Raw genomic sequence first — 21273 nt, 5'->3', positions numbered from 1 at the left:
CGAACAGAAATTCAAACAGAAAGAGAGAGCCTATATTTTCAAAACCAGCAGTAGGTGCATAATTTTAACCAACTAATAAATGTTAATTCTTTTTACCCAGTCTGTGCTAAGCATACTGCACATTCATTTTGGCAGCTAGAGGAAATTTGCAACCTGAAGGCAGTATCTCTTCAAACCTCCTGGGTGCAAGAAGTTCCTGCTTTATTTCTTTTGCTCAATCTTGCAAGTATTTCATTGTGTGCAATCACAATAGGGTGAGATACAGGCCTCTGATGCTAATGGAAAAAATATCAGGACAATCACACTTTTTTTGTTCTGCCTTACCTGCAAGCAAGTTTCCAGTCAAAATCAAAGCATCCTGATGTGCAGAGAGGTCCAGGGGGAACCATGCTGATGAAAGGAGAGACAGGACCATGCCAGCCATTCCAATGGTGCAGCCCTTCTGAGCTTCATCTGAAGGACTTGGCTGGGAAACACTGGAAGTTTAATTTTGGAATGTCATGACTTTTTTCCCCCCTTTTGGTAAGTTGAAAGTCTTAAGAAAATTAACAGTCAAATAGATTGCTAATCTAAATTAAAAAATCAGTACTACAGAAATACACATTTAACATTCAAGCAGTACTTAAAAAGACAATTTGCAGCAGATACCTGACAGTCTTCTTGAAGACCTGTTACTTTTCTTTTTTTAAAATAGCAAATATCAAAGCTGCTAGTGACATCTACTGATAAACTGAAGAATTCTATGTTTCATTGCTAACCAGTATGGTCCTGAACTATCTCCAGTTAAAAGTCTTGCACATATGCAAGATAGAGATGGGAGACATAAGCTGTAGTATTGCAATGTAACAAGATATTGTTTGAAAGTGACAAGAATTAAGCAATTGTAAAGATTTATGGGTAGACTCTATCCAAGACTCTTAATTTGCTGCTGCATTCCATATTTTCCTTTACAATAATTTTAAAATCAGATTTTCCCCACACAACTCAAGTTTCAAAAAGAGCAAGCAAAGATTACCAAAAGATGTTTGTCAGAATACTATGTGAATTACACACAGGATAAGGACATTGTAGAGAAGTTGGTGCTGGTCTCTTCTCACAGGTAATTAGTGACAGAACAAGAGGGAATGGCTTTAAACTGCAACAGGGGAGGTTCAGACTGGACATTAGGAAAAAAAATTTCACAGAAAGAGTGATCACACAGTGGAATAGGCTGCCCAGGGAGGGGGTGGAGTCACCATCCCTGGATGTGTGTAAGGGTCGTTTAGATGAGATGTTGGGGGATATGGTGTAGGGGAGAACTTTGTAGAGTAGGGCTGATGGTTGGACTCGATGATCCCAAGGGTCTTTTCCAACCTGAATGATTCTGTGATTCTGTGACTTGCATAACACTACTAACTTTATTTCAGGGAAAGACTTTATGCAACCTACAAATAAAGGGATTTCTTCAGGATTTTTTTTAATTAAAAAAATCTTCTAATGTAGCCACTCTGGTCCAATACAACTAGAGCAATTTCAGAAAATAAAATTTACACTAAGTATAGCTATTAGTTTGACAAAGCTACAAAGGTAATTACAGTGCCTTTGATTTAAAAAAAAAAAGTATTTTCATATGCAGATGTTTACTTTACATACAGTTAAGATACCCATGAATTAATCCATGTTGAGTTGTACAGATTTGGAATGCAGCAGTTCCAATAGCTTTTTAATCATAAGAACTACAATACTTAAGAGAGAAAAGAATTTTGGCAAAGTTCTCATGTTGTTATATTCTTATTACCCAGAATGATAAATGTTCACATCATTCCACAAAAATAAAGCTACAATCAAAATTAGTATGAACATAGGCCAAAAATTTCTAAAGAAGGTATTAGAGGAAAGGGCAAAGGCTATGGCATTGGATCACTGACGATTATTAGATGCATCTTAAAAATAGCATTTTTTAAGCTGGGTAGAGCAGAAGACATTGGTGCAATTCTGCATTGCTTTTATTTTCCAGCCAAGTACTGCTCATACCCTAATTTACTTCATTAGTTAAAACTGGACCTACAGCTAAAAAAGACATCTTACAGAATGCATGCACAGAACATTTCACACTTACAGCCAGCGAGGGAAGAAAGAGCATGCCAACAAAAAAAGCAGCTAGGCAAGGGTTGATTTTTTGTTGTTGTTCTTGTGTTTTTGGGGTTTGTTTTGGTTTTAAAATAAGATACAACTGTGCAATAGGGTTTCAGGATACCAGAAAAGTAAAATAAGAGTAGACACATAATGACAGCAATGAAGAAAATCAACACAAATTATGTTAAATCTATTTAAAAACCGAACAGCTCCACACATGCACATACTGGTAGCTAGTAGTTAGTTTTACAGCTCCCATGTACAGCACATTGATAATCAGAGGTAGGATCAAAGCTTTAGAGCTGCAGTGACATTCTGAAGAAACTCTTCTGACATTCTGAAGAAACTCTTCAGAATGTAAGTACTTTGGGACAATCATATATTACCCACATAACAATTATTATAGATATCTCATTTGCTATTCCCATTCAGGGTGCCAAACGGGAACAGTTTAAATGCATCTAACAATTTTATCATTATTAAAGCAATTACGAACCAGCTTCCTTTAACCACTGTTTTTCAACATAAACACGAGATCAAGGTGAAAATAATGATGTTCTGATTTAAAGAGATACTACAAGCACAATATCAAGAACATACACATTCTTTCGAAGCATGGAAAATTTTCTCCTATTACTTATTTTGATAGATGCTGACCATATGTATCTTTCTATTACAGCAGTTGCAGCTAGTCCCTATGATAATATGCTGTGGTTCCAGAGATGATAAAGTCCTTATCATGACAACCTCATGTTACACTCTTCTGTATAAAGTTCTTAAAGAACTGCCAAGATAAGCATATATCTAAACCAGGACTTCCGATACCTAAGTGTACTTCTGTTTTGCAAACATGACTTTCAGAAGCTTGAATAACAGATGAGGGAACATACCCACAGTGCCATCCCATGCTCCAGGTGCAGACTGGAAATGTTGTGGAGAGAAGACACAAAGCTTCACAGCAGCCAAACTGAAAAATTAACACCAAGAATTGAACCCCTTTCATCACTGGAAGAGTTAGCTACAAAGTATCTTAAGAGTGAGAATTAAATATATTACCATTGCCATTGCCACAGTATCAAAACTGCAGATACAAATATAGCCAGGAAATAAATAAAGCAAGACAGAAAGGAAAAAAGTCAACCACTACACCAACTAAGAAAACTCACCGTAAGTGCTCTTGTAGTGGATATTGTCAATGCATGGGAGATTGCTGCAATAACCCTTGAGAGGTTGTTTTCCATAGTGACATCTGTTGGACTTTGCAGCATATTGTAACCTCTGTATGTTCTGAAATAAAAATATTTATACCTCTAAACCATGTACTTAGAAAAAGAAACACCTCAATCACAAGTGACATGGCTTAAATTACTACTACATATTTTACAGGCTGCTTACAAAATACAAAATCCGAGAACACTCTAAATACCACCTTATTATATTTTAATATTTTTGCTTCTGTACTAACAAAAGCAATTTAGTTTATAAATCAAATCCCTTTCTTAACAAACAAACAGTAGACCAACTCTCAATACTTAACCAGGTGCTCTAGAGATCACTACCAATTTAACATCAATCTTTAGTTTTGCTCAAATCCATCTAAAATTTTTGCATGTTCACAAACTTTGGATTATTGCTGTAGAAAAGTAAGTATTTTGTACCTGACATAAACACGGTGTCCACAAAGTTCTATTGTTTCCATGCTACAGTATATAAATCTTGAGTGACACCATCAAGGTAACGTATGGAAAAGGTACATAATTAAAACCTTGTATTACAAACTTCTAGAAACAGAGAGCCCATAAATATGTACAACTCATACTGTCTATAAGATATTTAAACAGAAGACTTAGGAAAGTGTAGTTGGCAGCAAAAATACAGCAACAAGGTGACACTATCAAAACTAGAATTTACTTTTAAACTATACAGGCAGTACAGACTTCTGCATCCACAATCATTAAACAGGGTATGAAGAGTTACAAATCCTGATCAAGATACCCGAAGAACAATAACGTATACATATGATTAGCTTGCAAAGCTGCACTTATGTGTGCAATTTAATAGACCAACAGAGTAACCTCAGGATGACGAGAAGATAAAGTTTGTCACAGAACAGTAACTCCCTACGATCAACGTGTGAGCACATCACTAGTAACTCACACACCATCTTATTCTTTAAACACTAGTCTGTTTCTGTGAAGCCTAAAACTGTGATTCTAGGAATTATGAATTGAAATTTGGGTCCACGTTCCTTTTAAAGCAAGACAAGACACATAACATACCTGGTGATAGTGCTCACCGCAAAGTGAGATGGAGGCTGTGTTTCATGCATTAGCAGTTTCAGGTAGACGCTGCTTTGGTCTCTTGCTACTGCCACAACTGGATCAGCCTGTCCTTGATCACAGTTATAAAACAGCTTCGGAACAAGCCTTAATGATTAATTGTCAAAAAGGAAAAGTACATTTAAAATACATTTAATATACAGTTCAGGAAGCTGCATACACTAATTACACATATCAGATTGTAAATAAAAGCTGTTACTAAAATCCGTATTGTTAAGCTGAATTCATATTTATACAACTGCTCTTCATTATAATCAAGGAGCTCACATCAGGACAAAGAAACTGCTCTAGCCATATGGTAGTTAGAAAAAAAAATTCTTTTATAGAAATACCTACCTATACACACTACAACAACCACTACACTAGAGTATTTCTCTCCCAGTGTCCTCCCCATACCCCCAGATATTTTCCCCATGGATATCTCTCTCAAATGAAAACTAATTTCTGCCTGAAAAGGACAATTTTTCACCATCTGATTTCTATGCAGCAGAATTTAAAACATACAATAAAATCCAGTCTTCTTGAACACAACAATATTTTTAACTTAGACAACAGTGAAAAACTACAGTACGTATTTTTTCTAATTTCACTGACAGTACTCCCAATGAATGCCCACACTGGATGTTTCAAGGGGCTTCTGCAAGCACGTAGGAGCTTTCTTGGGCAGTTAGATCTTTTCCAACTCCTCTAACAATAATATATTCCAGGAATTCAGTATTAGATACTCCCAAGTTCTTTAAACATAAAACCTAAGTCCTTGAATTCTAATAAATAATCTACCAACTAACCCTTACTGTTTGGTGCATTTATCTGGACAGCAATTGTAACTGCAGTAGGTTAGAGCAAACAGCTGCTTTTTAAACAGGATTAGCTATAATCAGTGAGCATGAAATTTTTAAGATACACTACTTACAATGATGTGGAAACTACAATGTTTGGGAGTTAGGTTAACTTGGTAGAACTGCACCATTTTAAGTTCATCTATTACTGCCAGGATACTGAACAAATCATTTCAGCATGCAGAAAACTAATTTGAAGTTGAAACTGAAAGTGACCCTCAGAATGTAATACATTTAAATGTAGTTATAATGCTAATAAGAAGCAAAGCACAATTGCCTGATGATTCAGAATGATGCATGTTCCAGGCACCATAAAGCTGCATTTGTCTCCCATCCCTCATTTAAACAAAAATATAAAAAAACACTAAGGGATTATTTTAGTTATAGGTACACAATAATATGCAAACATCTTTCTAAACTCCTTTTTTTAAAAAAAAAAAAAACAAACAAACAAAAAACCATATATACCTCATTAATGAAGCTGCAGCTACATGTCTCACTCTTGGATCTTCATCTCCAAGCAGACATATTACAACATTATCAAGTACTCTCTCCTGAAGTTTTAGCAGCTAGAAAATAAGTTAGCACAGTAAAGTCCACGGAACATTTTTGTCATTTGACCAGATTGTTAGAAGATAGTTAACAAGTGAGATTTCAACCGTCATGTAAGTCCGTAAGACAACCTTTACCTTAACATTGCCCAATACACTCTTTAAATACATAAATGCCAAAAATTTTTTGAAGTTTAAAAAAACCCACAACAAAACCCCCCATACACACACCAGAGAACACTAAGATATTTGAATCTCAGTAGTAAAGTATCTTTCCAATTGTAACAAGCCTCAGAAAATGAGCCTACTTATGCAAAACATACAAAACTTACACCAACGATCAGTGATGACAGACTTTAAACACAAAATGCTGAAACTGCGCTGGCGCCTTAATCCAGAAACACAATATACTGATTGAATAATTTACTTACACCAGTATAATGATGAATACCTCTGTGCAAGCTCTCAGTTTTTCCTTCCAAGAAGCTGACTAGCCTACGGTAAAACAGAATTTACAGTACATTAGTTAACATTAAATGTTATTTCTTCCTTCAGTGCTCTGAGGGTTCTCATTGCTTATTTTTAAAAACATCACTGCAGGGAAAATGTAAGAAGTAAACACACTTTTTGCTACCTTTTCTAAAAAGGTAAGCTATTTACTAAACTAGTATCTGGCTAGTGTAACAGAACAATTACTTTTCTTTAGTTAAAAACATTATTTACACATTGTGATCGTAACTTCATTTTTTTCCCCCATGCATGGAAAAATCAGACTATTTTGAGAAGACAGTAACACATTCCAAATATCACTATTCAGAAAGAGTCTAATTTTGTATGACTGGGGATAACTTGAAGAATTTTCATATAAACATCTTTTGCCTTTCAGCTTGGAAGAACCTGTAGAGAATGAGGGAATGCAAGAACAGGAAGTAAAGTCATATTCATTTCAGTAGAACAGAAACTGAACAACAGAAGAGAGATGACAATAATGGAGAACAAGTCAGGGACTTTTTCCTTTCAAAAACACTCACAACTGGACACGAAATCCAATTTAGTTTCCAGATTAAATGGTCTCTCTCTGATCACAGATTTACAGAAAACTTGATAAAACAGACCACTAAACTAGAAACTCTTATACAGCGTTACTAGGATTTGGCTTAGTAGTGAAGTGAATGGTAACCTGACAAAGGAATTCATAGACTCCTTATAGGAATGATTGGTCTGAATTAGTTTTATGAAACTCATAAATGTTTCAGAACAAACTACTCCATTACGGTTCCAGTTTCCTACACACAGCATCTTTACACCGCAGCTACAACACATGTGGAAAAATACACTTACCGAAAATCTACCTCTGCAAGTGTCTCCAGAAGTTCCGTCCTTACTAGCCAATATGAGCTATTCTTCAGTGTAAGGAGATCGACAATTAATTGTAGCCCTAGTTCACTGTAACTGCTACTACATAAGCTCATGATGCAATGCTGAGAAGAAAAAACAACTTTCAGTTACATTACAGAAGAGGTTCTCTGAATCAAAGTATGTAAGTGATCATAAAGATGTTATTTGGAATACTAGAAGAGTTATTACTGAAGAGCTAGAATAAAGTACCAGAGCAAGGTACTTAGTAAGGCTAGGACACTAGCTCCATGTGAATTGCTAAAACCTACTGCTGAATTTAGACTATGAAGAGGAACACAAGTCACAGAGATCAGAGGACAATCCTCCAAAGAGTAAAGTCTAAAATTCACAGGGCTTAAACACCACAAGCACTGTATTCTGATCTGTTCAAAAGCTGTCTCTCAATTTCCACAGGGTATTTTTAGACACCTGCTTCTGATTTCCAAAGTTTTTCAAAAAGTCATACCTCCTAATTTTAATAACTGTTCAACTATACGCACAATGTGTGATCTTTGGAAAAAGTTACAGAACTCTACACTTCTATGCCTTAATTAACTACAGGAAAATGTCCTTTCTTGTTCGGGAATTAACAACCCAAAATGCTTTAGAACATTTCTGCCGAAAGGTATGAAGTCAGGCTACATTATATACTGAAAGAAAGAAAAAGTCAAAGTTGACTAGTATAAGTTGCCTGAAATGAACAATTCTATTGAAGTCTTCTGAACAGCCATAATTCTAAGTGTAATGATTCATGAAACCACTATATACAAACAATAAGATCACGGAACAGAAGGTTAAAAAGATACCAACATTTAACTAACTGGATTTCCTTCCCTCAACTGCATCACGGACCCCTCCTCTTAGCACATGAAATCATACTTTCCATACATTAACTATCTTCATTTTCCCAAAAGCTACACTCTGCCTCACTGAGCCATAAGCTGCACCACAGTCAGCCAGCCTGTGCGTCTCCCCCATTAATTAATTTCCCTTGGCCTCCAATTTGTCCTTGTTGTTGTACTTGTTTGGAAAATTCCTCAGGAAAAAGCTCACTCCTTCACCCTTCTGCTTTTCCACTCACAAATTCAGTTTTCATCTCTATTTTAACAATTGCCTGATGGATCTTTCACCAAATTTGAAACACTTACTTTCCTGAGACTTTCCTCACCTTTAAAAATTATTATTTCAGAAAATAATCACTATTTTACTTGTCATTTCTCACATCTAATTTTTGCTCTCCAAATACAGTTCACACATCTCTGTTTTGGCTAGATATGCTTTCTATCTAATGCACTTATCCTCTTGTTGGTTAATGTAACAGTACAGCTCATACCAGTATATTTATGACTGGAAATATCATGATTAGATTATACTGCTACACAATCTAACCAACATATTTTCCAGCTGTTTGTTCCTCCATTTCTGTGCCTGAATCCATGTTTTCTACAATAAAACTTTTGGGGAAGAAGTGTTTTTTTGCTCCAAGTTTATACACCTGAGCATAGCAGGACAACAACCAACGAATAACGCCTTTATGATCTGTCATAGTGCAAATAAATTACTACTACTGCTTACCCTCACAGCTGTACAAGCCAGTTTGCATGTAACAGAGGACTCATCTTTCAGGGTTTTCTGTAACAGAGGTATGCAGTCTACCAAGGAAAAGAGATTTCCTAACAAAAAGAGAATTTATAGCAATGAAACAGAAGAAAATTTTGGTGATGTTACAAAAAATAAAAGAGACAACCTTAAAATGAATTGTTACCTGTTGAGCTTCTGACATTTATTAGCCATTTTTCCACATCAAAGCGGGATTTTATTAGAATGGAGTTGACAACTGTTCCACACAGAATGGCAGTAGCTCCTCTAATCTGGGGATCTCCATGGTCAATGTAGTTCAGAATATCCGATACATACTGCTCCTCTAAGAAAGTAAGTTACAACTACTTTATTTTAAAAATACTAGTCTTAGACTTAACTGATCCCTAAATATGTTTTAGTGGAGGTACCAACTATTGTACAATCAATGTCAGCATACCCACAATATGTCTGCCTCAGTTCTACCTTTCAGAGATCCCTTGCACGTAATCTACAGATCATTCATATCATCCAGGCCAATGATCACATATAAAAACACTAATGATTTATCTCGATTGTACACAAAATGCTCTGGGGAAATCTAAGAAGAGTTTTGGACAACACTCGACCTTTGCCAGTTCAAACCATATCAAACCAGTTGAATACTCCAGGTCCTGCTGATCATATTGTAGCATTCACAAAAATGAACCTATGGCTTAGAAACCATCTGTAAGATGGCCTGAAATTAGAAGAAACCATTTATAAGGTAAACAAACCACTTCTATATAGCAGTTGTACTGAAACAGCTTCAGCTTGTCAGAAGCTGTACAAGCTTGTCCACTGAAACTTCTTACTACAAAAAAAAAATCTCACTACATTCACTACTAGTGCAGACAGCATGTTTGTTCCAATTGATGCAATATTTGTTTGCAAATACTAAACTGGATTTAGAGTTTTCAGTACAAATGCTGCCTTGCTTATTTGAAAACCTAAGCACATGATTAAAATAGAATATGTGAACTGCAACATACCATACTCTTCTCCCATTGCTTCAAGGGGTGTTTTATACAGTTTGCTGAAGAAAGCCTCAGGGTGAAGTGCAACGGCTGCTCCAACACAACTTACTGCCAGGGCTTTTACACTGACTCTCACATCTCTATCAGGAACTAAAGCTGAGGAGAAGGGGGGGGAAAAAAAGGGGGGGGGGGCATATTTAAAAGCTTCCTGATTTGTTTTTAAATTAATTAATAACTCTATGATAGAAATAGCTTAGCCTGGACAAAAAATATGAAAGCAGAGCAAGTAGTTCCAGTTTATCAAAGGCAGCAGTTATATATAGCTTCCCCCCAATAAATAAATAGATAATAACCCCACAGACTTCCAACTTGCTTCATTCATTGCTGAGAATATAGCTACTACACTGTCCTTCCAAGAACTCTGCATTTGAAGAGCACATGAACAAATAACAGTTTAGAAAAGGCAACAAGAACAAACATTATATATGACTGAAGGAAGCATTTAAAATGACACATGCACACATGCCTGTGACACGGACTTTCCAGTGAAAAAAATCAAAGCAGCGATGTATGCCACAAAGGCTTTCTAGAGAATCCCTACTGACATTTTACTACTATGCTGAAAAGGTAAATAACTTTGAGCCCCAACAGCCTCCTCTAACAATCACTTACTGTCAGAAAGCTTCTCTTCAACCATCACATGTGAAAGCACACATGAGAAAACGGCCACACTAACTTATGCAAATGCTCCAGAATGTTAAAAGTGGAGAAAAAAGTTCAACTTGAGATTTCAGCTAGGTCTTTGAAAACCTTACGTCAATTCTCTGCTTTACTACAGCTGAATCATTTAAAACATGAAGTTACATTTCCCAAACACAAATGGGTACAACAGCACTTCCTCTGTTTGAAATACATTCAAAAAATTAACATGGAATTCAAGCACAGCTGAGTGTTAAAGTTAAAAGATACTTTAAATCTTGTTTTAATTGAAACAATTAGGCAATGTAAACAAAATCAGTTGTAAAACTATTAAGACAAGTACTTGAAAGAACTATATTCTTCTGAACTTGGTATTAGAAGTTTCCACAGAATGAACTGCAACTCAGAAAACTGTTTCCTTACTGTGGTATTGGTACTTTTATAGTGGACAAACTGGGCACCCCACACTGATGAAAAGAAATACTGATATCAGATTGTCTTTGCAGCTTCACACAATATATAAACCACCATGGCCCCACCGGATAAGCCTCATAATTACATTTACAATTTGTAAATTCTTAAGTATTTGACTTACGGGTTAAGTTACCATAACACTTCTTTAGATGCTCAATGGTTCAAAATGGGATTCATTGTAAAATGGCATAAATTTTTAAGTGGTTTTTGGTACTCTGGTGTGATCATTTAAATTCGGACTGTGACAGAAAAACCCGACCCCTGAAATCTCCAATAAAGTGAGATTAAAAATCAGAGTAAACTGATGACATTTCCAACTTTGTACCTTGAGAGACACAATGAACCAATGAGTCTTGAACAGAAACTTACCTCCTTTCTCCCCAGTGAGTAGAAAAGAGGCTGACAGAAGTCTAACGCAGTGCACTAAAGGAGCAGAATTTCCATCGGTATAGTGACCTATGTCTCCCTTTACCCTGGAGGGCTATTGGAGGTAAATCACAATTTTTATGTAGATAAAAATTAATCTTCAATTTAAATAAAATATTAATTACAACAAGATTAGAAATAATGCACATCCCCAAATGTATAAAGGTTGTAATAAAAAATGTGTTTAATACATATGCCAAAAAAAGGCCTTAAAATGTAATGCCTTTGGAAAGCCTCCATCCAGTATCAGAACTGGTTTAACTTTAATCACAGGAAGACCAATCATCCTGTAGATTTTCTGAATTACCTAAACTTGCTGTTTGCATCTGAAGGAGTGTAACAAAACACTTTTTGTCACCAATCATCTTTGGAAACTCTGAGAAGCAATTAATTCCCAAGTTGTTTCCCTCAGTAGCCCAAGCTGATCTAACTCTACCTGCCACAAATGAAACTCCTTTTTCCCCAGCTCCAAACAAGTTAAAGTCAAAAAAACATTAAGAGGAAATCAGTAATCTGTGGTTAGAATAGCATGAGCCTCTCCACAGAGAGAGAGGCTCAAAGAGTAGACATAGTAACTTCTGAGGAGATTACCTACACAGCTACCAACAAGCACAAAGATATTTTGGATAATAAAGTATCAGTGTACCCTATTAATGCACAGACAAAAGGCGTTTGGGTTCTCAGCAGTCTGTGTTCTGTTATGGTTTTGCTGATGATTGCATTCAAGGTATCAACACTTGTGTATTCACCTTATGTTAAATGAAATTCAATCTATAACTCAACAGTTACTATTCAACCTTAGTTATTTTGACCTATAATGAAGTACACCATATATACAGGCTACCCACATTTACCACTAATTTACATAATCATAACTAATTTTTAAAAAAACCCTCCACACTAGTTGTTTTAATGTTTAAACCAGATCACTGTGACTACTTCTCACCTTATTTTCGTGATCACCAGGATCTGCTGCATCTTCTTTTGATGTAAATCTGTCTACACTGCTATCAGAAGGCTGCCTACTATGGCTCATGGTTTTCAACAGGTGAGGTTGTTGAAGAGCTTTAGAAAAAGGCAATTCATGAAATACCATTTCAGATGCAAATTAAAAGCACTTTAATTGAACTTAATTATACAAACATGAAAAATAAGTTAGCAGTGATCAAAACAAGTGATTCATTAGAAGTGTTGAAATATATTCCTTATTTTACATTTCAACCTAGTTATTTGCTTTTCATATTCATTACGTGATTCTTCAGTCCCTCGGAAGTTACAGCAGATACACCTGTAACACTTGCCTTAAAGGTGTCACCAGTTCTGCATCTGTGTGTGTCCCCCCCACTTATCAACATACCAACAGAAGAATTTCTGAAAGACTCCGATGAATCATCTTGGAGAATATTTGCAGCCTCATCTTCCTCATCCTGTAGCTGCCCAATTTGCATTCCAGAATATTGTCCTTCGGCACCCTCCAAAACCTACACAGTGCAAGGACAGGACTTAAGATAACCTAACTTAACGCAGTATTAAATCTCAAACATGCAGGTTAGTAAACTAGAAATAATTTGAAAGCAAATATGAGCCTGATAAATATTAGTGTACAGCTGCATGCAGCCCCCAAAGCAGTTCCCCTCCTCCAGCACTGAGCTATTAGAGGCCATAGTTAGATATCCGACAGTCTCCCACTTGAGCCATGAACTTGGATATTAACAGCAAGAGAGTCAAACACTTGGTGCATTGCCTCCCCTGCAGCTCTCCTTGCTCCCTTATCCCAAACACAACTGTCTCTCTCAGCAGTTATAAATCACAACCAACACCTTTACTGTCACAAACTGAACTTGTCCCTTGCTGTCAAACTCTCCCATAACCTCACTTGTCCTTGATATGTAAAGTCAAACTGAGAACACACTGTGTAGGACACAAAAGGACAAATAAGTTTAAACATATTTTAATTCCTTCATTCTAAACCAGAGGCTACTAAAACGGACACTTCTAGAAAGGAGTTTGACCCTTGGTACCAATGCAATATATATGCAGTATGTATATGGAAAAATAACCATGAAAGACAAAAAAAAATAATTATAATAAAAGACAGTGAAAGTAAAAAAAAAATTTCATTGTAAGTTTATCCGAAGACAAGATACTTTTGCAGTTACTCCCTGACTTTATAACCACCTCGAAATTGTTCATTAGAATGCCCATGTGTGGGTAAACGGGACAACCACTTCGTCTGTCAAATATGAAAAAATAACTTTACTTGTAATTACTGCTTTTAAACAGTATGCAAACTGACATATGCAACAGTCTGACAAGACTTTGCAAGAAACACATCTTGCCAATAAATGCCTGCTCACTTTTGCCTCTGCACTGCCTGCATTTAATTCAGAGACAGAGCAATTATCATCACTTCTTTGGTTCTTGAATCCTCATGCTTGCAGGAGTATCTGCTCATCACAATTGTAAATCTATCATTTTTATGTAGTGGTAAGAGACTATTACTCTTCCAAAGTTACTATCAGCAAACTTAAGTCAAAAGTTTGATGATGCTTGAAGAAAAGAACGTAAGAAATTCTAAGTTTCCCCCTTTTTACATTTTCTGCTCTTGCTCCCAGTTATTGTATTTTTGCTGTTTTTATTACAACCTCACAATACACTTGCCTAAGAGACAAATTTCTTAAAATTGCTATATCGAACACACATTTCAGGAGTTTATTAGATATGTAACTGCTATGTTAGTAAATCACGCAGTATTTGCTCAGTATAGGAAAAAACCTTGAGATGGAATAAAAAAGAAAACAAAATGAGTTGTGTTGCCAAGTGAACAAGCACAGGCAGAAGATAATGTGAAGCATTAGGTTCCAAAAGTATTCCTCTATCATTCTAAATACTGTTCAGCCTTTAACACTTCCATTAGTCCTCCTGCACCAAAACAGTTATTAATATATCTATACAAAATTAAGGATATGCTACTAAGAAGATCTATTTATGTCAAGCCTTCGATACTGACATTCTTCCAGTGAGTAACAATTTGTTAATGCCTTCATATGACCTACCCAGTGAACACACTGATTAACAGCTTTGTAGTTTTTAATTACTACTGAAGTGAAAGTGTTAAAAGGAGGTCAAGCTCTCCAATAGAGGTGTGAGCTCCTGACCTTTCCATTGTTACTAGTGAGGATGAAAAAGTAGAAGATGAGTAAGTAGATGAATCCAAGTCTGGGCCCTCCATGGAAGAGCTCTGAGATATGTCAGGCCCCTCAGTAGAAGGGGATCCCCCCTCTGCCCGTTGCACACTTACAATTTCAGAACTGTCTGAAGGGGTTACAGCAGAGTCCGGACCTTCCGTAGTAGTCTGAGAGCTGTCACTAATTGGCGAGGAAGCCTGTGTACCATCATTCAAGTCCATAGTGGGATCTGACTGGACAGCACTGATCTGGCTGGAGCTTCGACTAAGCACATCATCTTCTTCCCCTTCAGTAGCTGTACTTGTCAAATCACAGCTTGTTAGGTCTACAGAGTCTGACTGCAACGTATGTTGAGAACGTGGCTGCTCAGTAATGATATCATGTCCAGTAGGATCAGCAGCTGAACTCCCTACTGACCCAGTTGTCGACACACCTGATGAAGAAGCTAGTTCACTGGTTATCTCACCCTTCATAGAAGCTGGAAAACATGGACATTTATGAGTCAGTCAAGTCTTTAAACTTGTGTTTCACTCTTGATAGGGAGACCACATACTAAGCCACATATTAAACTAGGCTAAGAAAAGTGTATAACTAAACAGTTAAACTACAGGTAGGGAAATGAGCATCTGTAAGATGCCATTCCATCTATACCAGTAGCTCAATTTGACAGCATATCCATTAAAAAAACAAAAATGCAGTTAGCTTTATTAGGTAAGTGTAAATTTTGTACCCAGAAGTATTTATGGTTTCAGTTTTGTTAGCATGTCTTTTGAGCACCCATCCACCTCCTAGTCACCATAAGACATCACTTTTGTATTTTACATAGAGCAATAAAAGAATCGATTTGTAATGTATAGTAACACAGGTTGATTGCGCTGCTAAAGGAAAAGCCAGCTACCTGCAAACGATGCAGTGCTGACATCTGATCGGGTTTCAGAATCGTCCTCCAAACCTTCTTCTTCACCAAGAAGTATTTTACCTGAGAAGTGATATAAGAAAAACCTTTACAGTCCTCCAGAATTATAGCCAACTTGAAATACTGAACAGTTGAAGTCAGTTAAATGTGAAATCTATTTTTAAAACGTTCATCCAAATATTTTTTAAAGCTATGACAGGCAACAGATGGAAAAGAGAAAGGAATGAAGTGAATATCCAGTCCCTCACTATCTGATCAGGAGAGAAAGAGACAGCAGTGACAAAGAAACACATAGTTAAGTAATTTCATTTAACAGTGTAATCATTCAGGAAACTACCTATGATCTTATTCATTCTAGTTTTTTTTTTTTTGGACTATGTTTAAGAACCCACTAATTTCATCAAGTTTATGACCTATTACTAAGGACTGGATACCTGGCATCTGGATGTCTGCCCTCAACTCAGAAGGACATTAAAGCACCAGAAGTAATAGAATAAATAACCTCTTCCTCCTTAAGGCTATGAAAATTATCAAAGGCTACTTGCAGTGTGGGGCTTGGAACTCTAATGATAACAGAATGGAAAATGCCTAGGGGGAAGAGCAGCACAGACTAGAAGCACAAGACAAATAAGTAGGACAGGGTGATGAACCATGGACAACAGCCATTAAGATGCAGGGACTACTAAGGTAAAAATCTTCAGAGAGGCTTTTGCCGTAGGAAAAATGAGAACCACTTATAGCCTAATACAATCATCACAGAGTTCTCTTACTCACAGAATAATACCTATTTAAAATAGAGGCAGTGGAAAGAGAAAGGTACTTGCAGATGCACACTGCCTTGGAGTCAACCAGGGACACAACTGCACTGGAAAGTCTGTAAATGGGACAGGATACAGAGTGCAGAGGGAGCTACTGAGCCCATCATTCTGGATCTGACAAGTCACTTGCTGAGGTAGAGGGATTCATGATAACTGCTTTGAGATAAGCCCATTTTGCCATTTCGAATAAGCTTCACTGATAGTCTAAGATTCACCATGTAAGACACCAATGTTTTGATAACTCTAGGTGAAATCTTTTGCCTCTCATTTAAGTTACCAGGGAGTAAAAAAGCATTAACAGACTTTTGTATTAATTTCGCAATCACAACTATTTTCATGCATATCAGTAACACTGTGGAATTGTCTTCCTCCAACAAGTACGTTTTATGCTAATCAAATCTGTAAGTAAGGCAGAAAAGTAACCACATTTCCATGTATGTAAAATTACAGTAATTGAGAACTACACACTCCTACAAAAGAATGAGTAAAATCCTGCTAAGAGTTCCCAACAAAAACCATGAAAGATAGTATATTCTCTGTTCTTTCTCACATTTACAACCATTTCACTGAAAGAAACCAGGATATTCTTCTGCTTTCCAAAGCTGATCACCTTTAAAAGTAAGTGAAAGAGGAAGGACACTGAAAAACACGTGCTAGGCATATTAGGCTTTGTATGTTTAAATGAGTACATAAAACAAGGTGCAAGATAATTTTCTACTATTTGGGAAAAAAATAATCAGTTAAGATGCAGAACACAGGCTTTCATTTCAATATCAGTTCTCAGCCTTTTTTGCGAATAATTTTCTGAAGCTGAAACATAAGCAAACCAACATAGGCCAGCTGCTCAGAACAACAGTTGGTCTGAAGCAGCAAGACTGAAGATACATAGAATATCTGAGTCCTTCTGTTAGGGTCACAGATTTCTGTAGATCAGCCTCACTTTACACCCCTGCACACAAAGGAGTATTACAGCTAGAGAAGCTTCACCAACAGCAGAAGCCTATTACTTTATACAGTAGTAGACTGCCGAACGACTTCAAGTAGGAACTGGGAATAGGCCTGATTTTTCCCTCCTCTCTACAGTGGAGGGCAGCAGGAAATGAACAACTCACAATTTGAAATTAGACCTGTACAAAGAACAAAATCATCAACAGATTTCTTCCAATTCATTTATGCCATTGTTTTAGACAACAAAGTCTTCATATCATGATCTTGAAAAAGGATAAAAGCTGATGACTCATACCTGTTTTCCCACTGAGTGAAGGAAGGGTTAGGGTTTTAACAAGTACTTTAATTGAATTTACACTATTATTAACACCTCAAAGTTACACTGAAGATACTAACAATTCAAACTATCAAAATGATGATTTATCATTTTTCATTTAAAAGTGTTATGCGTTGTTATTCTGATTTGTTGCATTTTGTCTCACCTTTGAATGCTGCAGCAATATCTACTTTCAGAAGACGCTTTCACTCCATTGTTCCTAAACTAGAAGTTATCATTGCATCTGTAAGCACTATTTCATTCAGCTCTAACCACTATTTCATTTAGGTATATTCTTAAAGCATGATGAGATTCCTTGCACACAAAGACAGGAGGACATATTTAGAAAAAGTGTAAGCGAGGTGCTATAATAGTCCTTAAAGTTTGTATGATCTTACTTAGTCTTAAACTATTTTTCCTCAAAGTTCTTCTTTTCAGTGTTGCACATCTCTGCTTACTATGCTTGCACTGACTGCACTACGCTCACACATACTTCCACTGCAGTAGCAACATTTTGCTCACCTAAAACAGGCAATGAAACTGTTGCACAGCTGTATCTAAAGTGACTCTAGTACTGATACAACTGGTTTTAAGCCAAGTGTAAACGTGTAACTAGATATGAAGGACTTTCATGCACAAAGTGGGAAAAGAATACTTCAGAGCAAACTGGATTATTTAAAAACCTGCCAAATGAATTACCTATTGAAGAAATGAAAATATACACAGTAAGACACAATGAATAGAATTAATCACCAAGAATGGGAAAAGAAATAAAAAAGTGTCATATCAAAGCATGCAAACATACACGTGCATTAGTGAAAGAAGAAAAAAACCACAGGCCTAACAAAACCAGGAAGGTTAACTATTTTGTGAGTTATATTAAAGGTTAATTATTACCATCAAAAGGAAGAATGCTCTGTTCAGAGAGATTATTTTTACATGTGCTCCGTAAAAGTGAAAATTGCATCAATATTCATCACCATAATTTTGCCAGTGAACTACAGCAAAAATAAGAACTATACTGCTTTGAATAATTTTAGAATATCTTGATTGCAGTATCAGAAATCGCATCAGAATTCTTTTAAGAATTACAGTGATTAAGCTCAGCTGATAACAAAGGCAATTGTGAATGAAGACTGAAGTTCAGCAAGACAATGAAGTGGGGAGGGGGAAGAAAAAAAAAAGAAAAATCAGAAAGGAATGCAATTAAAGATTTGGTTTTGAAAATAATCACCTTTATGCTTTCTTGCAAGAACAGGGCTGCATGAAGACCCCCCTCCAGCTGCAAATCACAGAAAGTAACACATCAGGGCAAAGACAGAGCTGCTGAAATCATGAAGGAACTCTAATAGCCACAAATGTGAAGGAGGGGAAAAAAAAAAAAACCAAAGCCAGGAAGAACTAGCAAACTGGTTGCTTTTAAAATCCAAGATTTTTGGATCATTCACCATCAAATGACTTTTTATTTTTCTATGCCACTTATGCAAAGTTTGCTTTAAAAAAAATGCTTTAAACTTCACTGCTATGATTGCTTCCAGCTAATGAATTACCTTCTAATAACAGCAATATTAGAATGATCCGTTAGTTCAACACAGAAGTCCTTACAGAAATCCAATCAGAGACTGATTATTTGAAAACAGGTAAGTAGCAGTTAGGAGACAATTTTAAGAACATGCACTTCACAAACAAGAACACCAATAGCTGATTTTCACAGTTATGGATAAACTTCAGTCATGCTTTAATTTCATGCTGGTTTTGGTATTCAGCAAGGAGCTCTCAGTTAATATAAACTCTGATTAGATCAGCTTTTTATGAATCACAGTTGTCAGATGCTTGGTGAGAAGAACATTAATTTTGTGGGGAAAAAAAAATAAATCTGTCACCACAGTTAACTTCTGTGTAACCAAAAAAATTCCATCAGCACAAACTGTAAAAAATACCCTGGAGTTTGTCATTACTGAAGGAACACATACCCACTTAAAGGAAAGAGGGAAATAACCTTTTACTGTACGGGGGTGGGGAGAAGTCACGCATAACTTTATACATCTCATTTTTTCCTTCATACTTTCGGCTAACAGTGAGAAACAGAGCTGGTGATGTATGCTCATCTCCTTTTACTTGAATTACCAAAAATATAGCTTACCTATAAGTTCCACTATGCTCCCACTGCGGTTCCTGCTGGCAGGTTCATCTTTGGATACACTGACCTGTGCGATGCCCCCTGAGGCGGTCAGGGCATGGAGAAGTTCAGGTGGTGGCGTTCTAAAGAGCTGTTGTAATAATTCTAAAGCTCCAGTCACAACATTATGGTCCTGATGCTGGGTGTAATGCAGAGTCAATTCATAAACCTAAAACCCAACAAAGTACTGGAATAAGCTTCTATGAACACACAACATACTATATTTTTTTTTCATTTACCACATTAACTTTCAGTGGTGAATTAAAAATGACTGATGTTTGCTATATCTAATCTTCACCACACTTCCAAGGGAAAAATGTCAATTAATTGTCAACTGCATTTTTGGTAGAAGTCTGTTGTTTCTGTTTATTTTCATAGAAGGAGGAATCACATCAAAGCACTTTATAATAATTACGACGTTTTTTAGCTCCTTTGGGAACACCTAATAAGTACTTCTGATGCATTTTCCTGGGATTTCTGGTCTTTATTTATCAATAATTCCAGTCACCAGACCAACTACCATTTACCAAGATGAACAGGAATTTGAGAAAAGAATTCAGAATGTTCAACATCAAACTAGTACTGTATAGGCAAGATTTATTTCTTTTCCTTCCAATTAGAACTCTTCGGGCTAGGGTTATTCATATTTTACCTGTATAAGTTGTTCTGGTGAAGGTGAAATTTCTGTTTCTTTTCTTGTTACGCCAAAACTGCCTTTCAGGCTGGTATCCTTTACTTGCTGTTGCAATAAAGGTATGAGATACCTTAGTGTAAGTAAAACACCCAGAATTAAAAGAGTGGGATGATCATCTTCCACAGGAACCAACAAGCCTTGGGGGTAGAAAAGCAGGCGCCAAATCACTTACTGACAGTGGTTAGTTTCTATACAAATGCTATTCCACCTAGTCCATATAATAGCTTATTTAAAAAAACAAAACCAAAACCTAGCAGAGATTTAAGAATGCCTTCCAAATGTAGAAGCATTTGAAAACATGCATTATTTAATATTCCTGACAATGACTTAAGCAATGCGGAAGAATGCTCAGAGGACCCCGTCTCACCTTCCCTGTTCCCTACCTCTTTTCACTCAATAAAAACACAAAAAAATTTCTTTTCCATAATACCTGATGTTTTCACCAAGTCATCTAGACTCTCTTGCTTCCCTCACCTGCCTCCTCTATCCACTTGGCAGTTAAATTAAGGCCAAACATAATTCCCTCACACACACACATGCTACTATCCTAACGAATGACATTTACACTTTTTGATTCCTCCCTCAAGTATTTGGAACCTTGTTCCATATACCTACCTGCTGATCAGGGAATGAAACCCAAAACATATTAAGAACAAATATAAATTATGTAAGAAAACACAACCTTCTATTAAAAAAAAAAAATTAAAAAAAAAATCAAACCAGAATCAATTCACAGAGTTCCTATTAGTGTCCCTGCCTGAAATCAGTACCATTGCCAG

General features: G+C 36.4%; 1 protein-coding gene across 2 annotated transcripts in view; it reads right to left on the bottom strand.

Moving 5' to 3' along the window:
* HTT (huntingtin) overlaps positions 1–21273 on the bottom strand; it is an 88313-nt gene that overhangs the window by 52174 nt on the left and 14866 nt on the right. The window contains exons 8-25 of one of the 2 annotated variants that reach the window (XM_074865653.1): positions 20453–20631; positions 19765–19969; positions 18856–18903; positions 15522–15602; positions 14737–15101; positions 12793–12916; positions 12382–12500; positions 11379–11490; positions 9852–9992; positions 9008–9166; positions 8818–8915; positions 7186–7325; positions 6276–6339; positions 5762–5862; positions 4395–4541; positions 3282–3402; positions 3006–3082; positions 325–476 (exon numbers count right to left, since the gene is read on the bottom strand). In XM_074865653.1, coding sequence (XP_074721754.1) covers positions 325–476; positions 3006–3082; positions 3282–3402; positions 4395–4541; positions 5762–5862; positions 6276–6339; positions 7186–7325; positions 8818–8915; positions 9008–9166; positions 9852–9992; positions 11379–11490; positions 12382–12500; positions 12793–12916; positions 14737–15101; positions 15522–15602; positions 18856–18903; positions 19765–19969; positions 20453–20631 — 2433 coding nt within the window. The remainder of the gene's footprint in view (positions 1–324; positions 477–3005; positions 3083–3281; positions 3403–4394; positions 4542–5761; positions 5863–6275; positions 6340–7185; positions 7326–8817; positions 8916–9007; positions 9167–9851; positions 9993–11378; positions 11491–12381; positions 12501–12792; positions 12917–14736; positions 15102–15521; positions 15603–18855; positions 18904–19764; positions 19970–20452; positions 20632–21273) is intronic. The other variant, XM_074865654.1, reaches the window with a different exon arrangement.

This window comes from Strix uralensis, chromosome 4 (genome assembly GCF_047716275.1).
Source record: "Strix uralensis isolate ZFMK-TIS-50842 chromosome 4, bStrUra1, whole genome shotgun sequence".
Lineage (NCBI taxonomy): Eukaryota > Metazoa > Chordata > Aves > Strigiformes > Strigidae > Strix > Strix uralensis.
The sequence above is the reverse complement of the archived record's forward strand: the minus strand, read 5'-3'. Positions and strand labels throughout refer to the sequence as shown.